At 43.7% G+C, this 17,500-nt stretch overlaps 2 protein-coding genes across 2 annotated transcripts in view; one reads left to right on the top strand and one right to left on the bottom strand.

The window, feature by feature from the left end:
• atn1 (atrophin 1) overlaps nucleotides 1–1,990 on the top strand; it is a gene marked incomplete at both ends in the record, with an annotated part of 10,155 nt that extends 8,165 nt beyond the window's left edge. Inside the window, 3 exon segments of the mRNA XM_080540714.1 lie at nucleotides 784–927; nucleotides 1,309–1,489; nucleotides 1,957–1,990. Of these exon segments, the coding sequence (XP_080396840.1) occupies nucleotides 784–927; nucleotides 1,309–1,489; nucleotides 1,957–1,990 (359 nt within the window).
• Nucleotides 1,991–13,015: 11,025 nt separating this feature from the next.
• Nucleotides 13,016–17,500, bottom strand: part of tpi1b (triosephosphate isomerase 1b) — a 5,096-nt gene continuing 611 nt past the window's right edge. The window contains exons 2-7 of the mRNA XM_080540449.1: nucleotides 15,666–15,789; nucleotides 15,266–15,350; nucleotides 14,909–15,041; nucleotides 14,244–14,329; nucleotides 13,999–14,086; nucleotides 13,016–13,734 (exon numbers count right to left, since the gene is read on the bottom strand). Coding sequence (XP_080396575.1) covers nucleotides 13,616–13,734; nucleotides 13,999–14,086; nucleotides 14,244–14,329; nucleotides 14,909–15,041; nucleotides 15,266–15,350; nucleotides 15,666–15,789 — 635 coding nt within the window. The 3' untranslated portion in view covers nucleotides 13,016–13,615. The remainder of the gene's footprint in view (nucleotides 13,735–13,998; nucleotides 14,087–14,243; nucleotides 14,330–14,908; nucleotides 15,042–15,265; nucleotides 15,351–15,665; nucleotides 15,790–17,500) is intronic.

The following is a 17,500-nucleotide window of genomic DNA, read 5'->3' as shown; positions in this document are numbered from 1 at the left end:
TCCTTCATTCCACAGTTCAGTGCGGGGTGGACCCGATTGGTCCACTGATTCAAAACAACGACGAGGCACGACTGTACTCAAGAGGCACTGACTGACTGAGTCCATTTTATTCATTTTGTTTATGTTGGAATACTACCATGCTCACTGTTCCCCCACAATGTACATACACTCTTCCCCAGGCGTCTTATCGAGACATGATGAATATTACACTGACCCAATCAGAAACAAACCCAAACATTTCATAAAAAAACTAAAATGGATGCCCTCTTACAGGGTATCCGCAGTGTCTTGAAAAGTATTACAAGTTGATAAATCAATTTTGGGAAAATCAAGACCCTTAATAAGTATTAAAAAGTCTTATCCCGATTTTATGAGGTCTTGAATTTTGTAGGTATTTTTCTGAATTAGACTCTGTCCAAAGAGTTTGAGTCCTAAAAACTTTTTGTAAAAGTTCGTGAATTTATTAGTTTTATAAAAAAACAAAGATGAACCGGAAATTGTGTTGTGATCGTGGTCTAGTCTATTGCGAACTCAAACTGTTAAGTTAAAGGTGTCACTGATGTCAACGGTTACAGCTCCAAGTGGCGGTGAGGTCTGGAAAAATATTGACAACTTGGTCTTTAAAAAGTCTTAGAAAGGTATTGAAATTAACCTCAAGATTCCTGTATATACCCTGTAACAGGGATCCCCAAGTAGTTAATCCTATTTGTTTTATAACTGAAGTTGATGCTGTGACTCTTATTAAATATCTTCTGTATTTCATCTTACATCATTGGCCCCCAGCGGCGGGCGGGGTTCATCCCCTGATGGACCCGTTGGCGTCGGGGTCTCCTCTGGCCCGCCTGCCCTACCCAGGGGCCACGCTGGGCACCCCCATCCTGGCACACCCCCTCACTGAAAGCGAGGTGCTACGCCAACAGCTCTTCGGTGAGGAAGGCTGATGATGAAGCGTATCTGGGCCAAGGCTGTTATGCCCAAACGCTTTGGGTCTTTCACAGCTAAAGTACTTTTTCATTGACCATCTTCCATCTTTCTCCCCTGCTTTCCTCCCCCATGCCCCCCCTGCTCTCTCTCTCCCTCTCTCTCTCTCTCTCCCTCTCTCTCTCTCCCTCTCTCTCTCTCTCTCTCTCTCTCCCTCTCTCCCTCTCCCTCTCTCTCTCTCTCTCCCTCTCTCTCCCTCTCTCTCGCTCTCTCTCCCTCCCTCTCCCTCTCCCTCTCCCTCTCTCTCTCTCTCTCCCTCTCTCTCTCTCTCCCCCCTCCCACCCTCTCCCTCCCCCCCCCCCCCCCCCTCTCCTCACCCTGTGTTAGGCGCTCCGTTCCGTGAGCTGCCCCAGCCCTCCTCTCTGACTGGTCCCATGTCAGCGGCTCACCAGCTCCAGGCCATGCAGCAGGCCCAGAGCGCAGAGCTGCAGATCCAGAGACTGGCCCTGGAACAGCAGTGGATCCACCACCATCACCACCACTCCCTCACCCAGGACGAGTACTACAGGTGGGGCTGTGTGTGTGTGAGTGTCTGTGTGTGCAAGAGAAAGAGAGAGAGTCCAGCACTACATTTATGACACATTCTAATGCTTTGGTCCTCATGTCGGGATCCGATGTAACGATACGATTGTTCTTTCGAAAAAAACGTGAATACATTTCCGCGTTGTCGGAAATCAATGACACATCGCTAGTCAACTAACACAGCTTGTTTTGTGAGCCTGCTAACAATGTCAAGTAGTGTTATAATTGACTAGGTAGCAGTGGGGGATTACTCACCGAATCCATTGCGTCGTTGCAGTATTTTGTCTTGACTAGTGAGTTTGTGTTGTGATTCTCAACAACGTTGAACTGTAGTTCCGTGTTTCAAAAGTAAAGTCTGAACATGTTGATTGGTTGCTGATATGAGGACCAAAGCATTAGAACGTGTCACATATTCTCATACTCACTGTTTCTTCTCTGGCCCCTCTTTTTCAGTCACTTGAAGAAAGAGAGTGACAAGACCCTGTGAGGGAGGAAAAGGAGAGGGGGATGACCAAGTCCACGGATGACGAGAAGAGGACGTGTGCAGAAAAGTGTGCAAATGAAGAATAAAACAAACAAAGAAAACGAAAAGCACTGAAAACCATGAAGGAAGACTCGAAAGGAAAAACATGGACTGGACACATATCGTATCATAGGAAAAAATGAACTTATAAAGACTGAAAAAAAGGGAGAGGGTGGGGGGAGGAGGAGTGAAAACGTTGCACACAGTCCTTGTGTTAGTCGTTATCCATATCCTAGATCCAGACTCTGGCGCTTTTTCGAGCGTATGTTGTTGAACTCCAGTCAGTTTTGTATTGTGCTCTGTATATTAGGTGGGGGCAGCAATATAGTGCAGTAAAGTATGTGTAAAATACCATATGCCAGAACGAATGTGTACATGAGGCTCTCTTTTATGTCATTGCATGTAGCTAGGCGCTTATTCTCAAACTGGTGGAACTATTTGTTCTATTTTTAGTAATTCGCCTTCTCTTTCGTAATTGAGGGGTGCTATATGAGTATGCATGAGACCAAGGATTTTAGTGTCACATTATGTTTATGATTGATAGTATTGTTATTATTATTATTATTATTATTATTAATGTTGTTTGTTTGTTGATAATTATATAATTATATATACATATTATTTTTTATTATTTTTTTACTTTTTCATGGTATGGCGGTTTATTTTTTAGTTTTCTTTATTTTTGAAAATTTCCCCTGTGAAACAAGAGATGCAAATGAAGGAAAAAAAATCTGAAAATAAATTACATCTTTTTTTGCTAAAGCCTCAGCAGAGTTCATGTGCGTACAGTATGCTTTCTCACACACACACACACACACACACACACACACACACACACACACAGTCATGCACACATGCAGAGCATTCTCTTTGTTTTTTATAAAAGTCACACAAAGCATATCAAATTCCTTTCTCCTCTCCCTCACTCTTCTTTCTTTCTTACTCCCTCTTTTTGTTTCTCCCTCCCCCCCTCTATCCTTCTCTTTCTTTTCTCTCTCTTCTCTCTGTCTCTGTCTCTCTCTCTCTCTCTCTCCCTCTGTGTGTGAGTGTGGCTAATAGAAGACACATGGGATGAGTGTGAGACACGAGAGACGTGTGGCTCCAGTGCGCGCCCCCCCGCCCTGCGGAGCCAGCATTCCATACCATACTGTAAAAGAAAAGGAAAAAAATGAAAAAGAAATAAAGGCGGAGCTGTAAGAGTATGATTTACTGGTGCTGTTAGGAGCTCAGGGCTGTCCGTGTGTCGGAGCCGTGTCCAGTCCATATCCCTCCTTAACATCAGCTGAATATGAACCAGTGAATCTGGTTCCTCAATGCTGCAATATTGTTCTGGTTATGCACTGATCTAGGATCAAAACAGCAGTGCTCTCCTAAAATTGAACTTCCATGTTCCATGTTCATAGGGAAAGCACACAAAAAATATCATTGGTAGGGGCAACTCAATCCTACCCCCCGACAATGTCTAATGTCCACTGTTCTCAGGAGTTGGGTACATTTCAGTTGTTTAAATTGTTTAAAAAGGTCCTATGATGATAAGAATCAGTGGACATCGCTATATCAGTGATGTGACAGCAAAGTGTCATGCTGTGACTACTACATAATAATAAAGGAAAGAGGGATTTGAGACACCCTGTGCCCCCTTCTACCCACAAGCCTTTGCTATTTGTAAAAAAAAAAAAAAAAGTTTACACTACAGGATATGTCAGTGTCATAATAAAGAATCCCCACATTAGCTTCCTCCTGCCCTCATCTTAAGCTTCCATATTTCATGGTAAGTAGGTTGTGTCCCCTTTAAAGTCACCTTGACTGAGAGTGTCAACATTCTACCAGCAGCTTCTACCAGGACGATTCTGACATTCCCTTCTGATTACATCACATCAGGGAGATATTCTTAGAACCCTCCATCTGTCCTTCACCAGGGTGAATGAAGGGGGCAAGTCAAAGACAAAGATATAGGTTGCATAGAATCAGTACATTCATGTGAGAAAATGGCTCCTCGACGTCAGAGGAAGAGCCGATTGGGTCGATTCTGTGTTTTGCTACTGTGTTGTACTAGTGTAGCTATTGCCAATCTCTTTAAATTATATTATTTTGTGGGATTTGAAATCAGGCAGCAGTTGCCATGTCTGTTCTGAGTGCTCTATTTCTGTGCTCACATGCAGCCATAGACTGACAGACACTCTTTATTATATGTTAATTGGTGTCACAGGACTCACCAATGTGGGACAGCTTGTTTATGCTCTTAGGCTCATCTTGTACAGTCTCTTTACTGTCAGTTACGTGGGGGGGGGGTGCAAGGTCACTGCAATCTAATAACCACTCCTGTGCAGATTCAAAGATGAACCCCCCCTACACATTCATGCATACACAGACACGCACGCACGTGCACACACACACACACACACAGGCATGCACGCACGCACGCACGCACACACACACACACACACACACACACACACACACACAGGGTTAGGGTTAGGGCACGCACACAAGCTAAGAAATATGCAGATGCACAAATCCAACCCACCTCCATGTAATTATTTATTATTTATTGTATAGTATAGTAGTATAGTATAGTAGATAGTGTACATAGCCTTTATTTATGTAAACCAGCTCTTTTCCCTTTTTTATTTTACCCTTGGCCCTCTTGTTTTTAGTCTTTTTCCAAGCACCGCAGGGGAGCCCCCCCCTCCTAAATGTCGTTGTATGGTACCTGTACTGTATTAATGACAATAAAGACCATTCATTCATTCATTCATTCAATTCAATTAAGAACACATACTCACACTCACGTGTTCGCTCCAACACATTAAACAAGGAACACATACAGACACACAAGCGGGACCTTTGTGTCTAAAGGCCATCCATCAGTGTTAACTCTACAAGGCTGCACCCAGACAGAGCCCAGCCCTACAGGGACCCAGTGACCAGCACGCTGTAACTAGACAGACACACCAACAGAAGCACCCTGATGAAGGCTATGATGCCGTGTTGACATGTTTTGCTTTTTTATGTGTTTTCTGATCAACTTAGGCCTACAATGTCCTCCTGGAGCAGCTGATCTTCTTCTTCTTCACACCCAGAGGCCAAACCTCAATGACCAGAAGACTAAAGTGACTGGAGAGACTAGAGGCTGTTAACATGGACCTGGACACGTCTGGAGAGACCTCGGGAGGGAGGGAATCATCAGACGAGACAAACGTCATCTCCATCACACACCAAAACCTCATATCCTCAATAACTGCTACTAGCTGTATCCAGGAACGACTTCCCAGTGGTAAGATTATGGGTATGATTGATTACTCATTCTCAACCTCTTAACTGGTTCACCCTGATCTCTGGTTAGAGTGGTAGGATAGAGAGAAGGGACTACTTATAATACTGTAAGTAAGTAATCACATTGATTATAATTGTTAGATATGTTACGGTACATGTGGGAAAACTAGGGTTAGGGTTAGGGTTAAGGTTAGGGTTAGGGTTAGACATGCCATCATGTACCAAGTCGACGTAGCACCTAAACCTAACCCTAGTTTTCCCACATGTACCGTATTCCCACATGTACCGTAACATATATACAGTACATCTACTGTGAGTAGATTTGCTGATTATATCCCCGTTAACTGGAAGAATTCCCTCAGCACAAATAAATGCCCTGCACATCAAGGCAAATGGTGTGTCCTCTGAAGTTGTATGCTTATGAATTCTAAAAACAGGTTAGGATGAAATCTCTTATACATATGTTACGGTACATGTGGGAATACGGTACATGTGGGAAAACTAGGGTTAGGGTTAGGTGCTAGGTCGACTTGGTACATGCTGGCATGTCTAACCCTAATCCTAACCCTAACCCTAACCTTAACCCTAACCCTACCCCTAACCCTAACCCTAGTTTTCCCACATGTACCGTATTCCCACATGTACCGTAACACATACGCTCCTTTAGATATATCATTGTTTTCACTGTGTAATGTGAATGGGATCTTGCAGGGGCTGGTGGAAAGAGTTCTGGCTTAAGTTCTCCTCCACACAAACAGGCTGCAGCCTATCTGGGGCTGCTGTGTGCTCTCCTGCTGCTGACCACCACCATCGTAGTCCTGTGTGTCCACAGTGAGTACTCCTCCTACAGTAAATGGTCTCTTCATTAACATTGTATAGGCATTGATGTATAGATGTTTTTTATTGCCTTTTTCACATTCATTTAATCAGACCAAAAGTATGAAAGAATGGCAATGGCAATTGCAAGCTAATGTTCACAACTTGGAAGGATCTTATCTGGATCTTATCATGCAACATACACTGCCAGAGGATAGATGTGAGGGGGGCTCTTAACACTTGAATGAATGAACGAATGGTCTTTATTGTCATTAATACAGTACAGGTACCATACAACGAAATTTGGGAGGGGGGGCTCCCCTGGTGCTTGGGAAAAAAAAAGAATTACTAAAAACAAGAGGGGAAAAGAGCTGGTTTACATAAATAAAGGCTATATACACTATCCACTATAGTATACTACTATACTATACAAATAAAACACTGTGCTGTACTCTATGCTATGCTATAAATATCCTAACACTTCCTATCTCTGAACCTTATGTACCCGAGGGTTGTCATATTGCACATGGTATTATTGCACATTCATTTAAAGTGTCGCAGTTTGCAGGTTTGAAATGTTCACAGTTGTATTTCAATATTGCACTTATGATTACTTATAAACTATGTATTCTGTTTCTATACTGTCTGAGTGTCAGTACACAGCACACATGACAATAGAACAAGGTCCCCCATCAACAGTGTGTTTTTCTAAAGCTTGCTTCAGCTTCTCATCAGTATATTAAGATTATTAGATTAAAAAACACTTTCTGAATGAACTCAAATGTCTCAAAACATATGCCTACTACTTCTCGCCTTATTACAGTAACTAACTACCGTGCAGGGGGGGGGGGGACATCCTCCTCCACAATGAGGTTAATATCCAAGGGGTCTGGATGGGTCAGGGTGGGAATAAAGGAATCAAAACGATTACAAATAGTACGGATAAAACAAACGGACGTTAGATAATAATGTATCCGTGAGAACTGGAGGTTTACAAACTGGCTACTGGGCTCTTTATAATTTCAGCTCACTCCGAAGACAGTCGTTCTCTTTTAGACCAAGAAATGTCTTCCTGGTAACCCTAGTCTGTCTGTTTTCTTTTTTCTTTTATTTTTTTAATTTCCCAAAATATCTCTTCAGCAGGTAATATTAATTACTGATAGTAACTCCTCCAGCCCCTTCAAGTTGGACATTTTAAGCAGCTAGTCCAAGGCACCAGTGTCCTGTCCATGGCATTTTTTCCTTTACAACTGCATTTCTTTAATCAGATAATTGTGTGCCAGCCAGTGGCGTAGCGGACGGGCCCGCAAGCAACGCACCGCGGGGGGGCCCCAGCCACTAGGGGGCCCCCTAACATTGGTTGCTAGCACCCCCTCTCATTGCTCTCACTTGTTTGTACCTTTTGCTAAGTCAAGCATTTAGAATGTAGAGTGCATATTGCGAAATTTCGCAACGTCAATAATGCATCGGACTCTAAAAAACACACTTTTTTTTAACCTCCGTTGCGAAAGGGCCCCCGCCGCCACCTTGCGGGGGGGCCTCTGGATTTTGCGGTACGCCACTGGTGCCAGCTAACCTCCGGTCACAGTATATCTACGACATTGCCAGAGGAGAGGACAGGGCAAGAAAGCAAGACCCTTCCACAACAATGTTTCCAGTAATTTATTCCACATTCAGGAGGATGTATGAAATAGTAGGCTAGCCTACTACTAGGCCTGAATCTCAATGTTTCAGGTGGAAGAAAGCACACATTTCAGAGATGGTAGTTATGGATAGGAACATAACATCTCACCAATTCTCCATATTAATATAATGACATAAACGAAATAAACCAATTTCCCATATGTATCATATTTAGATTACAGTATACAATACTGCAATATTTGTATTATGAAATACAGTATATTTGCCATGGCTTCTTCTACCACTTGTGCATTCTCCACATGTGCCCTCGCTCAGGAATCCATCATCTTTGAAGCATGTTGCCATAATCATCAATTATCCTCAAGTGAAATGTCTGATGCCTAATATATGTGACAAATCACTTCCTATACAGGACATCTGACCTACAGTATGGTTTCTCCTCTGTTTTTATTTGATATTTTCCAATAGAAGTCTTGAACAGGATATTTTGCCTGGAAAGCATTGATCAGAAACCCACCACAAACTGCTCTCCATTTATGTGGGTTTACAATTTTTCTTTATGTGGGTTTACACAAGTAAAGTTCAAGCTGTAATTCAGTCAAATCTTATAAAATGACAGCAACACTTGGTAGCATTTAAGAAGAAGCAACATGTCAAAGCTTTTGCATGGCAGCTTAATGCCCTGTCCACACACACAGGGCAGTAGTCTGTCATATGGGTCTATTCTCTCTCCTGTGAATGCATCTCATGTGCCTTCCGAGGGACTCCATCCATTTGAAGCATTTGCCGCAATAATTACACCTGTACCGCTTTCCCTCGGAGTGAATTGTCTGATGCCTATTCAACGCGCTCGTCGTGACAAAGCTCTTCCTACACAGAGGACACCTATACGGTCTCTCTCCTGTGTGGATCCTCATATGCGCCGTCAGATGAGAGCCATTGCTAAAACACTTGACACAAAAATGGCAATGGAACGGTTTGTCTCTGCTTTCCCCTTGTTGTTTCGTTTGGAAAAGATGTGAGAGCTGAGTGAGGTCCTCCTGGTCATAGACAGTGACACCTATGTCACGCCGATGATTCGGAGCCTGGTGATCATTACTACTTTCCACATAGTCAGGGTTAGTTAGTACAATCTTTTTGGTATCAGACGACTCCGATAGTCCTTGAAGATGATGCTCTTCGACCGGCGGACACTGACCAAGCCACAGTTCCTCTTGCTCCTTCTTGATCTGTGTGGTTTCTGTGTGGTTCTCTTGCTGCCTCACACTACTGGGGTTCCACTCATCCACAAAGAGGTCCCACTCCTGCTCACAGGGCTGCTGCTCAGGTTGGACAGAGACCTCTTCAGGAACAGGAGAGTCAGTGAGAGTCAGATGCTGCTGATCTGGAGGGAAGGAGAGGAAGAAATAGATCAATCAAATGCTCTCTCTGCCTCTCTCTCCCTCTCCCTCTCTCTCTGTCGCTCTCTCTCTCTTTGTCTCTCCCTCTCTCTCTCTGTCTCTCTCTCTCTGTCTCTGTCTCTCTCTCCCTCTCTCTCTCTCTGTCTCTCTCTCTCTCCCTCTCTCTCTCTCTCCCTCTCTCTTTGTCTCTCTCTCTCTCTGCCTCTCTCTCTCTGTCTCTCTCTATCTCTCTCTCTCTCTGCCTCTCTCTGTCTCTCTCTCTCTCACACACATAGTAGATATATCTTTTTGTGTATGAGTTGATGTTTTATTGACAGTGATTGTTAAGTAAAGAAGGCCTATGTTGCAGTAACACAGCCAGTCTTCAGACCCAACCTGTGTGTTGGATCCTCAGCAGCCTCCGTAGCCGCTCGACCTCCTCCTTCCCCCGGGAGACCTCCTCCTGGTAGCCGCTGATCGTCTGTTCAACCACCCCGAATATCTCCTCTGCCGCCGCGGTCAATCTCTCGTTGAGAAACACCCTAAACGACTGTATAGTCTGTATTTTAGACATTTTGAGAGTGTAAGAGGTATAGGGGAATGCGATTTCTCGTTGTGTCATGCACAGCGTTACATGTTGCACTATCACCCCCTGCTGGCGTGGAGTGGAACCGTTTCGGCCTCCCCCCCCTTCCTTGATAATTATTTATATTTTTTATTTTATTTTGTAAACTTTGTTTATTGGGTTTTTTGGAGAGCAACAATTATGAATACAGCATTTCTAAAAAGTAAAAACGTACAGTTTACACTCTATAGAAAATACTTACAAAATGTAAGGACATACTGTACAAACAAAATCAAAATCAAAAACATAAAAACAAAACATGACAAAACAAAAAAGAGAAAATAACATACAGACAAAAAATAAATAAAAATAATACAAGTTAAGGGCTTCCAGTTTCTACAGAGTCAGGAGAAAGAGCTTGGAGGACTAGAACTCTTCCAGTGTAATAATTATTTAATTAGATATATAATTAGAGTTATTCGAGATATGAAAGCAATATCATAGAAAACTGGCAAAGAAGGGGATGAAGGAGGGAAGCATTTTCAAAAAATTATAAAATATGAAAGTATCAGTTTACTCATCTCTAATGTTGGTCGTCTAATCTATTTGTGCTTCCTCCTTCCCCATCCCACCAGATTACACAGCCTCTCTCAGTTGCAAGGTCCTGAGAGCAGAACTGCAGATTCTGAGGGACAGCTTTGACACGGTCCTCTCGGGCAAAGACCAGCTCCAGACCCAAAACGGTGTCTTGACCTCCACTCAAGTGGAGCTCCAGGAACTGAACAGCTACATGACCATGGCCAAGGACCAACTGGAGAGAGACTACATGAACCTCATCGCATCCAAACACCAGTTACAGAGTGAACACAGAGACCACGCCGCGTCTCTCGCCCTAATAGAGAGAGGTTACAAAGACCTCTTGACGTCCAACCAACAATTGGAAAGACGCCACTTAGACCTAACGTCATCCAACAACCAACTCCAGAGAGACTACCAAAGTCTCACTTTAGATAGAGAACAGTTACAAAGAGAACACCTGAGCATCACTGCAGCTCATGACCAGTTGGAGACGGAGTGTGTTAGGAGTCTAGAGACTAAAAACAAACTGCTTGTAGATCTTATAAGTCTCTCTGAGAAAAAAGCTATTGTGAGCAAAGATCTCATCGCCACAGTGAGGGAGAGGAACTCCCTCAAGAAGATGCTCACAGAACTGGTCAATTTCCTACCCGTGGACCGACACTGTCCAATCAGAGACCCCATCACTGAAGGTTAGTAGTCGTGTGATCGGGTTAAATACCCATAAATCTTTCTAGAATTTGTTTCTCTCCATGGGAATAGCCAGTGCCGTTCAATACTGCCCCCCCCGGCTCAATTGGTCAAGTGTAGTTATTTTCATTCTATATTTTCATTGCCCTTACACAGAGAGAGTCTGCAGTCCATGTCTAAAAGGCTGGAAGCTATTCTCCTCCAAGTGTTACTACTTCTCCACGGAGAGGAAGAGCTGGAGCAGTAGTCGTGTAGACTGTGTCAAACAGGGTGGGGACCTGGTCATCATCGACAGCCCGGAGGAACAGGTGAGGATGTCTCCCCGCCATACAGAGAAATGTTATAGTCAAAGAGACAGATGCCAGGTAGGTAGTCAGCAGTGATTAGCTACATATAATATAAAAAGGGTAGTATCTACCAGAGGAGAGGAGTTGAATTGCCACATTGTGCCCGCCATAATAATGATTGTGTAATTACATAGTTTTAGTGCCACCTTCCCATAAAGTAGAATCCAATCTTTGTAGTCAAGCACCCCCATCATTCGAATTCGTCTTTTAACATTTCTATCTGTGTGGGGGACACCAGGACTTCATCAGAAAACACACGCCTCAGTACCACAGCCCGGCACAGAGGTACTGGATCGGGCTGACTGCCCAGGAGACTCAGGGCGTCTGGGTCTGGGTCAACAGCACCCAGCTTAGTGCAGGGTAGGTACACCACTGGATGAACACACACTCTGATATACAGTATATATATATGTTACGGTACATGTGGGAAAACGGTACATGTGGGAAAACTAGGGTTAGGGTTAGGTGCTACGTCGACTTGGTACATGCTGGCATGTCTAACCCTAACCCTAATCCTAACCCTAACCCTAGTTTTCCCACATGTACCATAACATATGTATACATTGGCTCAAATCGAGACAAATCGTGTGTGTGTGCGCATGTGTATGTGCGAGATACTTGTGTATAAAATCATTGTCTCAACACCTGTCTCTGAATCCCTCCAGTTACTGGCTGAGTGAATCTAGTGCTGTGACTGTGAGTGAAGACAGAGAGTGTGTGTCGACCCTCAGAGAGACAAACCCTGCGAGGAGCTGGAAAGACGAGACCTGCAACAGTATGTTCAGATGGATCTGTAAGAGCCCAGCACTGATACTGCCAGCATAGACACACGACGCACACACAAAGACACACTACACAGAGACAGAGAGAGACACACACACACACACACACACACACACACACACACATAAATAAAGCGGCATGAATACTGACATGTGCATATGTTACAGGCACACACTCTCTCTCTCTCACACACACGTCTGTATGGTTTGTGGCCGTAATATATGCAGTGCTTAATACCAATATGTGAATGCTTATGTTATAGATGTCAAGTTGCTGCCAACATTTTGAATTGCTCCTCACAAGTCTGGAACCCTGCGACCTTTGGAGTTGCTAACACACGTGAGCGCCCTTTCCTAAATACCCAATGTAATCCACGCCACCCAGAAGCTAGCTGTGCTGTTTCCCTGATAACCAGATCCTATAACATACAGAGTAGCCAAGGAGTGGCTGTGTGGTTTCAGTTCAGTGTCTGGCTAAATATAGCAGGCAAATGCCCCCCCCCCCCCTCCCCTCCCCTCCCTACTGCATAGTATTGTCTTGTGCCGGAACTCTCCAGTGAAATAAGAGATTCTGTCTCCAGTCAGTACACACTGTATCAGGATGTCAGGCACTACTGTTCTTTTAACTGTGTCGTTTATTTGTATAAATGGGGTACATGATGTATCACACTTTGTTGTTTATGGGGACCAATAAATGATTCTATTCACATGTGTTATAACTCAAAACAATTATTTTAGAAAGTGTAGGATTGTGACAGAAATCCCTGCTGAAATATACTAAGGAATTATCAAGTAGGTTTATTATAATTCTTTGTGCCAATTTACTGGTATGGTCAGTGATCAATTCAGGGATTATGGTAAGGAAGGAAAGATGCGACACGATAACCATGATGAATGAAAACAGGACACATGTAACCAGTCTCTCAACCGTTTATTACAATGTTTACTCCTCCCCCCCTCTTTCATGACACAACATGATTGACATATAATGAACACCTCCCTCTTGGCGGAAACATCCAATGAGAGAGTGGATCATGCACTTCTACAGGAAGGGATAAGCAACAGAACATCATAATTAACATAAAGAGCCACCTATATTAAAAAGACATGTGAATCTTGATTGACAAGAGCTGTGACACTGTACAGACAAAAGTGCTTAAACTCTGAAGTAAAAGGCAGTAGTAGGTTTTTCCATTGCAAGGTTTTTTTTGTCACGTGCAGTCCCTTTAGTCAACACTAGTGTGGAGGTTAGTACACGCACACACACACACACCCCATCTCAGTGGCACTACCACTTTTCAGTGCAGTACAATGTGGTGGTCAATCTGTCCGTTTTCTTTGGAAAACAAAAATACCAAAAAAGAAAACAGTTGGGAATGACATCACACAAATACTTTGAATAAAAAAAGAAAGGGAGAAGGGTTCTAAGTGCCGAGTTTTGAGGATGATGATTTGGGGTCGTCTGAATGGAGTTGGAGGCCTCAGGTCTGGTCACTGCTTCAGGTTTTTCTTTTTTATACCTTGGCGTTGATGATGTCAACAAACTCTGGCTTGAGGGCGGCTCCGCCCACCAGGAAGCCATCGACGTCCTTCATGCCTCCCAGCTCCTTGCAGGTGCCGCCTGTCACGGAACCTGAAGACAGAGAGAGGATTCAATTCTACATCCCTGAGCTTCAATGCACCAAGACAAGCACAATGCACTGCAATTTCAAATGAGCACTATTTCATGCATGATAATGAAGAAATAAATGGGAATGGGAATGGTTTCAATTCAGGAAATGACAAAACATGTCCTGCCACCATCTGGTTTGTCCTGAACAAGTCAACAACAGTTACAGTGAAGTAAAGTAAAGTAGAGGAGCTGATGTATCTGCATGTCTGTGTCTGTCAGACTGACCTCCATAGATTATCCTGACAGCGGCGGCCACTTCCTCCGACACGTTGGCCTTCACCCAAGCCCTCAGCTTATCGTGAACATCCTGGGCCTGTTAGAAGAGAAGTAGTGATTTAGTCATCCTAAATCAATTACAACTGCCTTGACAAACAAAAAAACGATTAAGTAGTAAATATCGGAGCATTTATCAAAGTAGGCTGGTTAAGCCAGATCCGTTGGGGGGTTGGGCGGGTCTGTTTAACACTCACCTGCTGTGGGGATGCGGTCTTGCCGGTACCGATAGCCCACACGGGCTCGTAGGCCAGAACAACCTTGCTCCAGTCCTTTACGTTGTCTGCAAAACAGAGAGAACATCATAAGACTGTTAGGCTATGTACTACTCTCTTCCCAGTCATAAAATCAATGGGAAACATTTTAACAGCCAAACTCTGTGCCATCATCCTGACTAGTCATCATGACTAGTGCATCAGCCCCTGTGCCAACAGTATGAATCCACTCAGCAGAGAGGTCACTTTGTCATGAGGTCACTTTGTCATGTATCTGTGTATTATCTCGTTTTGTACTGTATTGCAATGTTGCGTCATTCTGCTGTGCCTGCTTATCTTGTATTGTCTTGCTTTGTCTTGTAGTGTCATGTAGTGTATTGCCTGTTGTGTCGTTTTGTTGTGCTTGCTGATGTTTTTAATGACACTACACCATTCATTTTGTAATAGCCTGCTCAGGGACTACAGATGGAAATTAGCTCATGAGCTAACTCTGGCGCATTTACATTGATGTGGAAACTGATTTGTTGATTAATGTGCACTGTCCCTGGTAAATAATAATAAATAAAAAAATCGCTGGTCACTACAATATAAAATCACCCCTAGTCAACTTGGGGAAGTATCTGTAAGGTGAGTGACGGGTCCAGTACCTGCGATGACTTTGGTCTGTGCGAAGACCACCTTCTCGGTGATGCCGGCCTCCCTCTCGTCCAGCTTCTCTCCGATGCAGGCGATCACACCCAGACCGTTTTCCAGGGCGTGAGCGGTCTTCTGACCAATGAGCTGTCAGGGCACACACACACACACACAAACATCCAATCTGAACACAGTTCGAGGAGCATTCAGGAAGTAGAGTGTGATGCGACACACTCCTTATTAGTATCAGGTATAAGACCATTTCCTTATTGCCATTACCCAGTTCTAATAGGGCCCAGTGTTATCACAGAAGCTATGATAATAACCTATGTCGTAAACAGCTACAGATAGATCAAACAAAGCCGACGTACCTCATCGCTCTCTCCGAAGACGTGGCGCCTCTCAGAGTGTCCGAGGATCACCCAGTGCACGCCAACATCCTTGATCATCGCAGGGCTGAGGGGCGGGAGACACAAATGATGTTAGTTCAGTTGTCTGTTAGACTACTTACAGACATGAGTGGGAGGCATGCACTAATTGTTACCGATTTTATTTCTGAGGCCTAGGCTGTGTCTAACCTAACCCAAAAAGCTTACACTTAGAATCCTACTGCATTCATAAGCACATTCAACATGTGGCCAAATTCTGTTCTACACATCTCTGGATTTTTTCCTGCTCTGATTACATCATTTCCTCCCTCATTGTTTTAGTATTATATCTGTTGTGTCTCATATCAGTATAGCAAGCACTGACAAGACATAGGCCCCTTACCTGATCTCCCCAGTGAAGGCTCCCTTGGCACATTTGTAGCAGTTCTGGGCAGCCACTCCAATCTTCTGGTCCAGCTTGGACCTGGCGAAGTCCAGGTAGATGGCAGGGGCACCGCACACGACCTCTGCAACCATAGAGAGAAACATCAGTTTATAAACGGATTATAGAGGGATGAACAAGTACGGCTGACTTTGTCTGCGTCATAACCGAGGTTGAGGCACATCGCTCACTAAATGTTGAATGCCTAGTGTGTGTGTTTTGATTTTTAGATTAGATTAGATTCAACTTCGTCATTGCAGAGTACAAGTAGGCTACCAGACAACGAAATGCAGTTTAGCATCCAACCAGAAGTGCAAATAGTGATATAAGAACATGATATTAAAAACATGACAATGTTAGTGATGGGTACAGTATGGAATGTACGGTAGTTTAGAGGTATATACAGTTAATGAGCTATGCACAGTTAGGGTAGCTTAAGTATGGTATGTAATGTGCAGATGTATAAAGTTCTGTTTCTGTCTAAACACAGTCTCTGTGTTAAAGTGACATAGGCACGCATATTATCTAATGTTACTGTATCCAACAATCAGTGAGACTATAAATGGTCTGACAGTCCCAGTCCCTGTGCTCACTGCAAAAGTTAAATCCTGTGTCATTAGCTACAGCAGAGTACAGTAGGCCCCGACCTACACTGACATTACCAATGTAACTGCATCTTGAGGTCAAGTGGGTCTATATTAAACCTCAACACCATTTCCCTCGGTAAAGGTCATTTATCCCCAGCTCACTGCAAAAACAAAGGTTGGAGTTCAAACTCCAAAAGGTCACTCGCATGGTCACATTCTGCAGGGGTCGAACAGGAGCCGAAGTTCAAAGGTCGTCAATAAAAACAGGGTTGGGATGAGACATTTGAATGTTGACTTTACAACTCTAGAGAGCAAGGGAAAGGCCACTGGGAAAGGCCTACTTCAGTTTCAGTTGGCTGTTGGTACATGCTACCTTCTGTTTTGTGCGTCAGTGTGAGGACTAGAGACCGTAGTAAGGGGGTGGATCTTTCTGTGAGGCAAAGTCCAATGCTGTTCCCTACTACAATGTACACAGAATTGTATCTGTAGTAATATGGGAACATAGCTGTTATACACACTGTTAGATTGGACAGAGATTTAGAGACAGCAATTAAGAGACAGAGAGAGAGAGAGAGAGAGAGAGAGAGAGAGAGAGAGAGAGAGAGAGAGAGAGAGAGAGAGAGAGAGAGAGAGAGAGAGAGAGAGAGAGAGAGAGAGAACTCCTGAGACCACGATTGTGATTGTAAATGCTCGAGCTACAACGGTCCTTGACATTTATATTCCAGGTCAGACAGATAGTCGCGCCTCTGTGATCGCATGTACAACGGAGAATAGCAGATGACTCAATGAATGAATGAATGAATGAATGAATGAATGAATGAATGAATGAATGAATGAGACTCAATGTTCCCTAGTTCCTGATAGGACAGTGGGGCTGAATTAATGTGCACTGCAAACATATGTAGTGGCTGTCAGATTCTATTAAAATTAAAACATTGTCAGTATGAAGTTGCCCGTTTTCTGGAAAATAAGCGGCTGTGTGGGGTCATCCTCTTGCCAAACACAGACAGCATCACCGGGGAATAAAATAAAATCGACATATTCTTGTCCAGCAACAGAGATGTCTACGTGCTGTTCCAAACGAACGCCCCTTGCACATCCCCCTTCTGACGCTTGGGGTTAAACTGCTAAATTCATTCTCTAACAAATGATGGCAGATTGCTAAACGAATAAGATGTATAATTTGTGGCATCAAGATATTCGCAAGTA

Source organism: Nansenia antarctica, assembly GCF_963989245.1.
Source record: "Nansenia antarctica genome assembly, chromosome: 10".
Taxonomy (NCBI): Eukaryota; Metazoa; Chordata; class Actinopteri; order Argentiniformes; family Microstomatidae; genus Nansenia; species Nansenia antarctica.
This window is presented reverse-complemented; position numbering and strand designations above follow the sequence as displayed.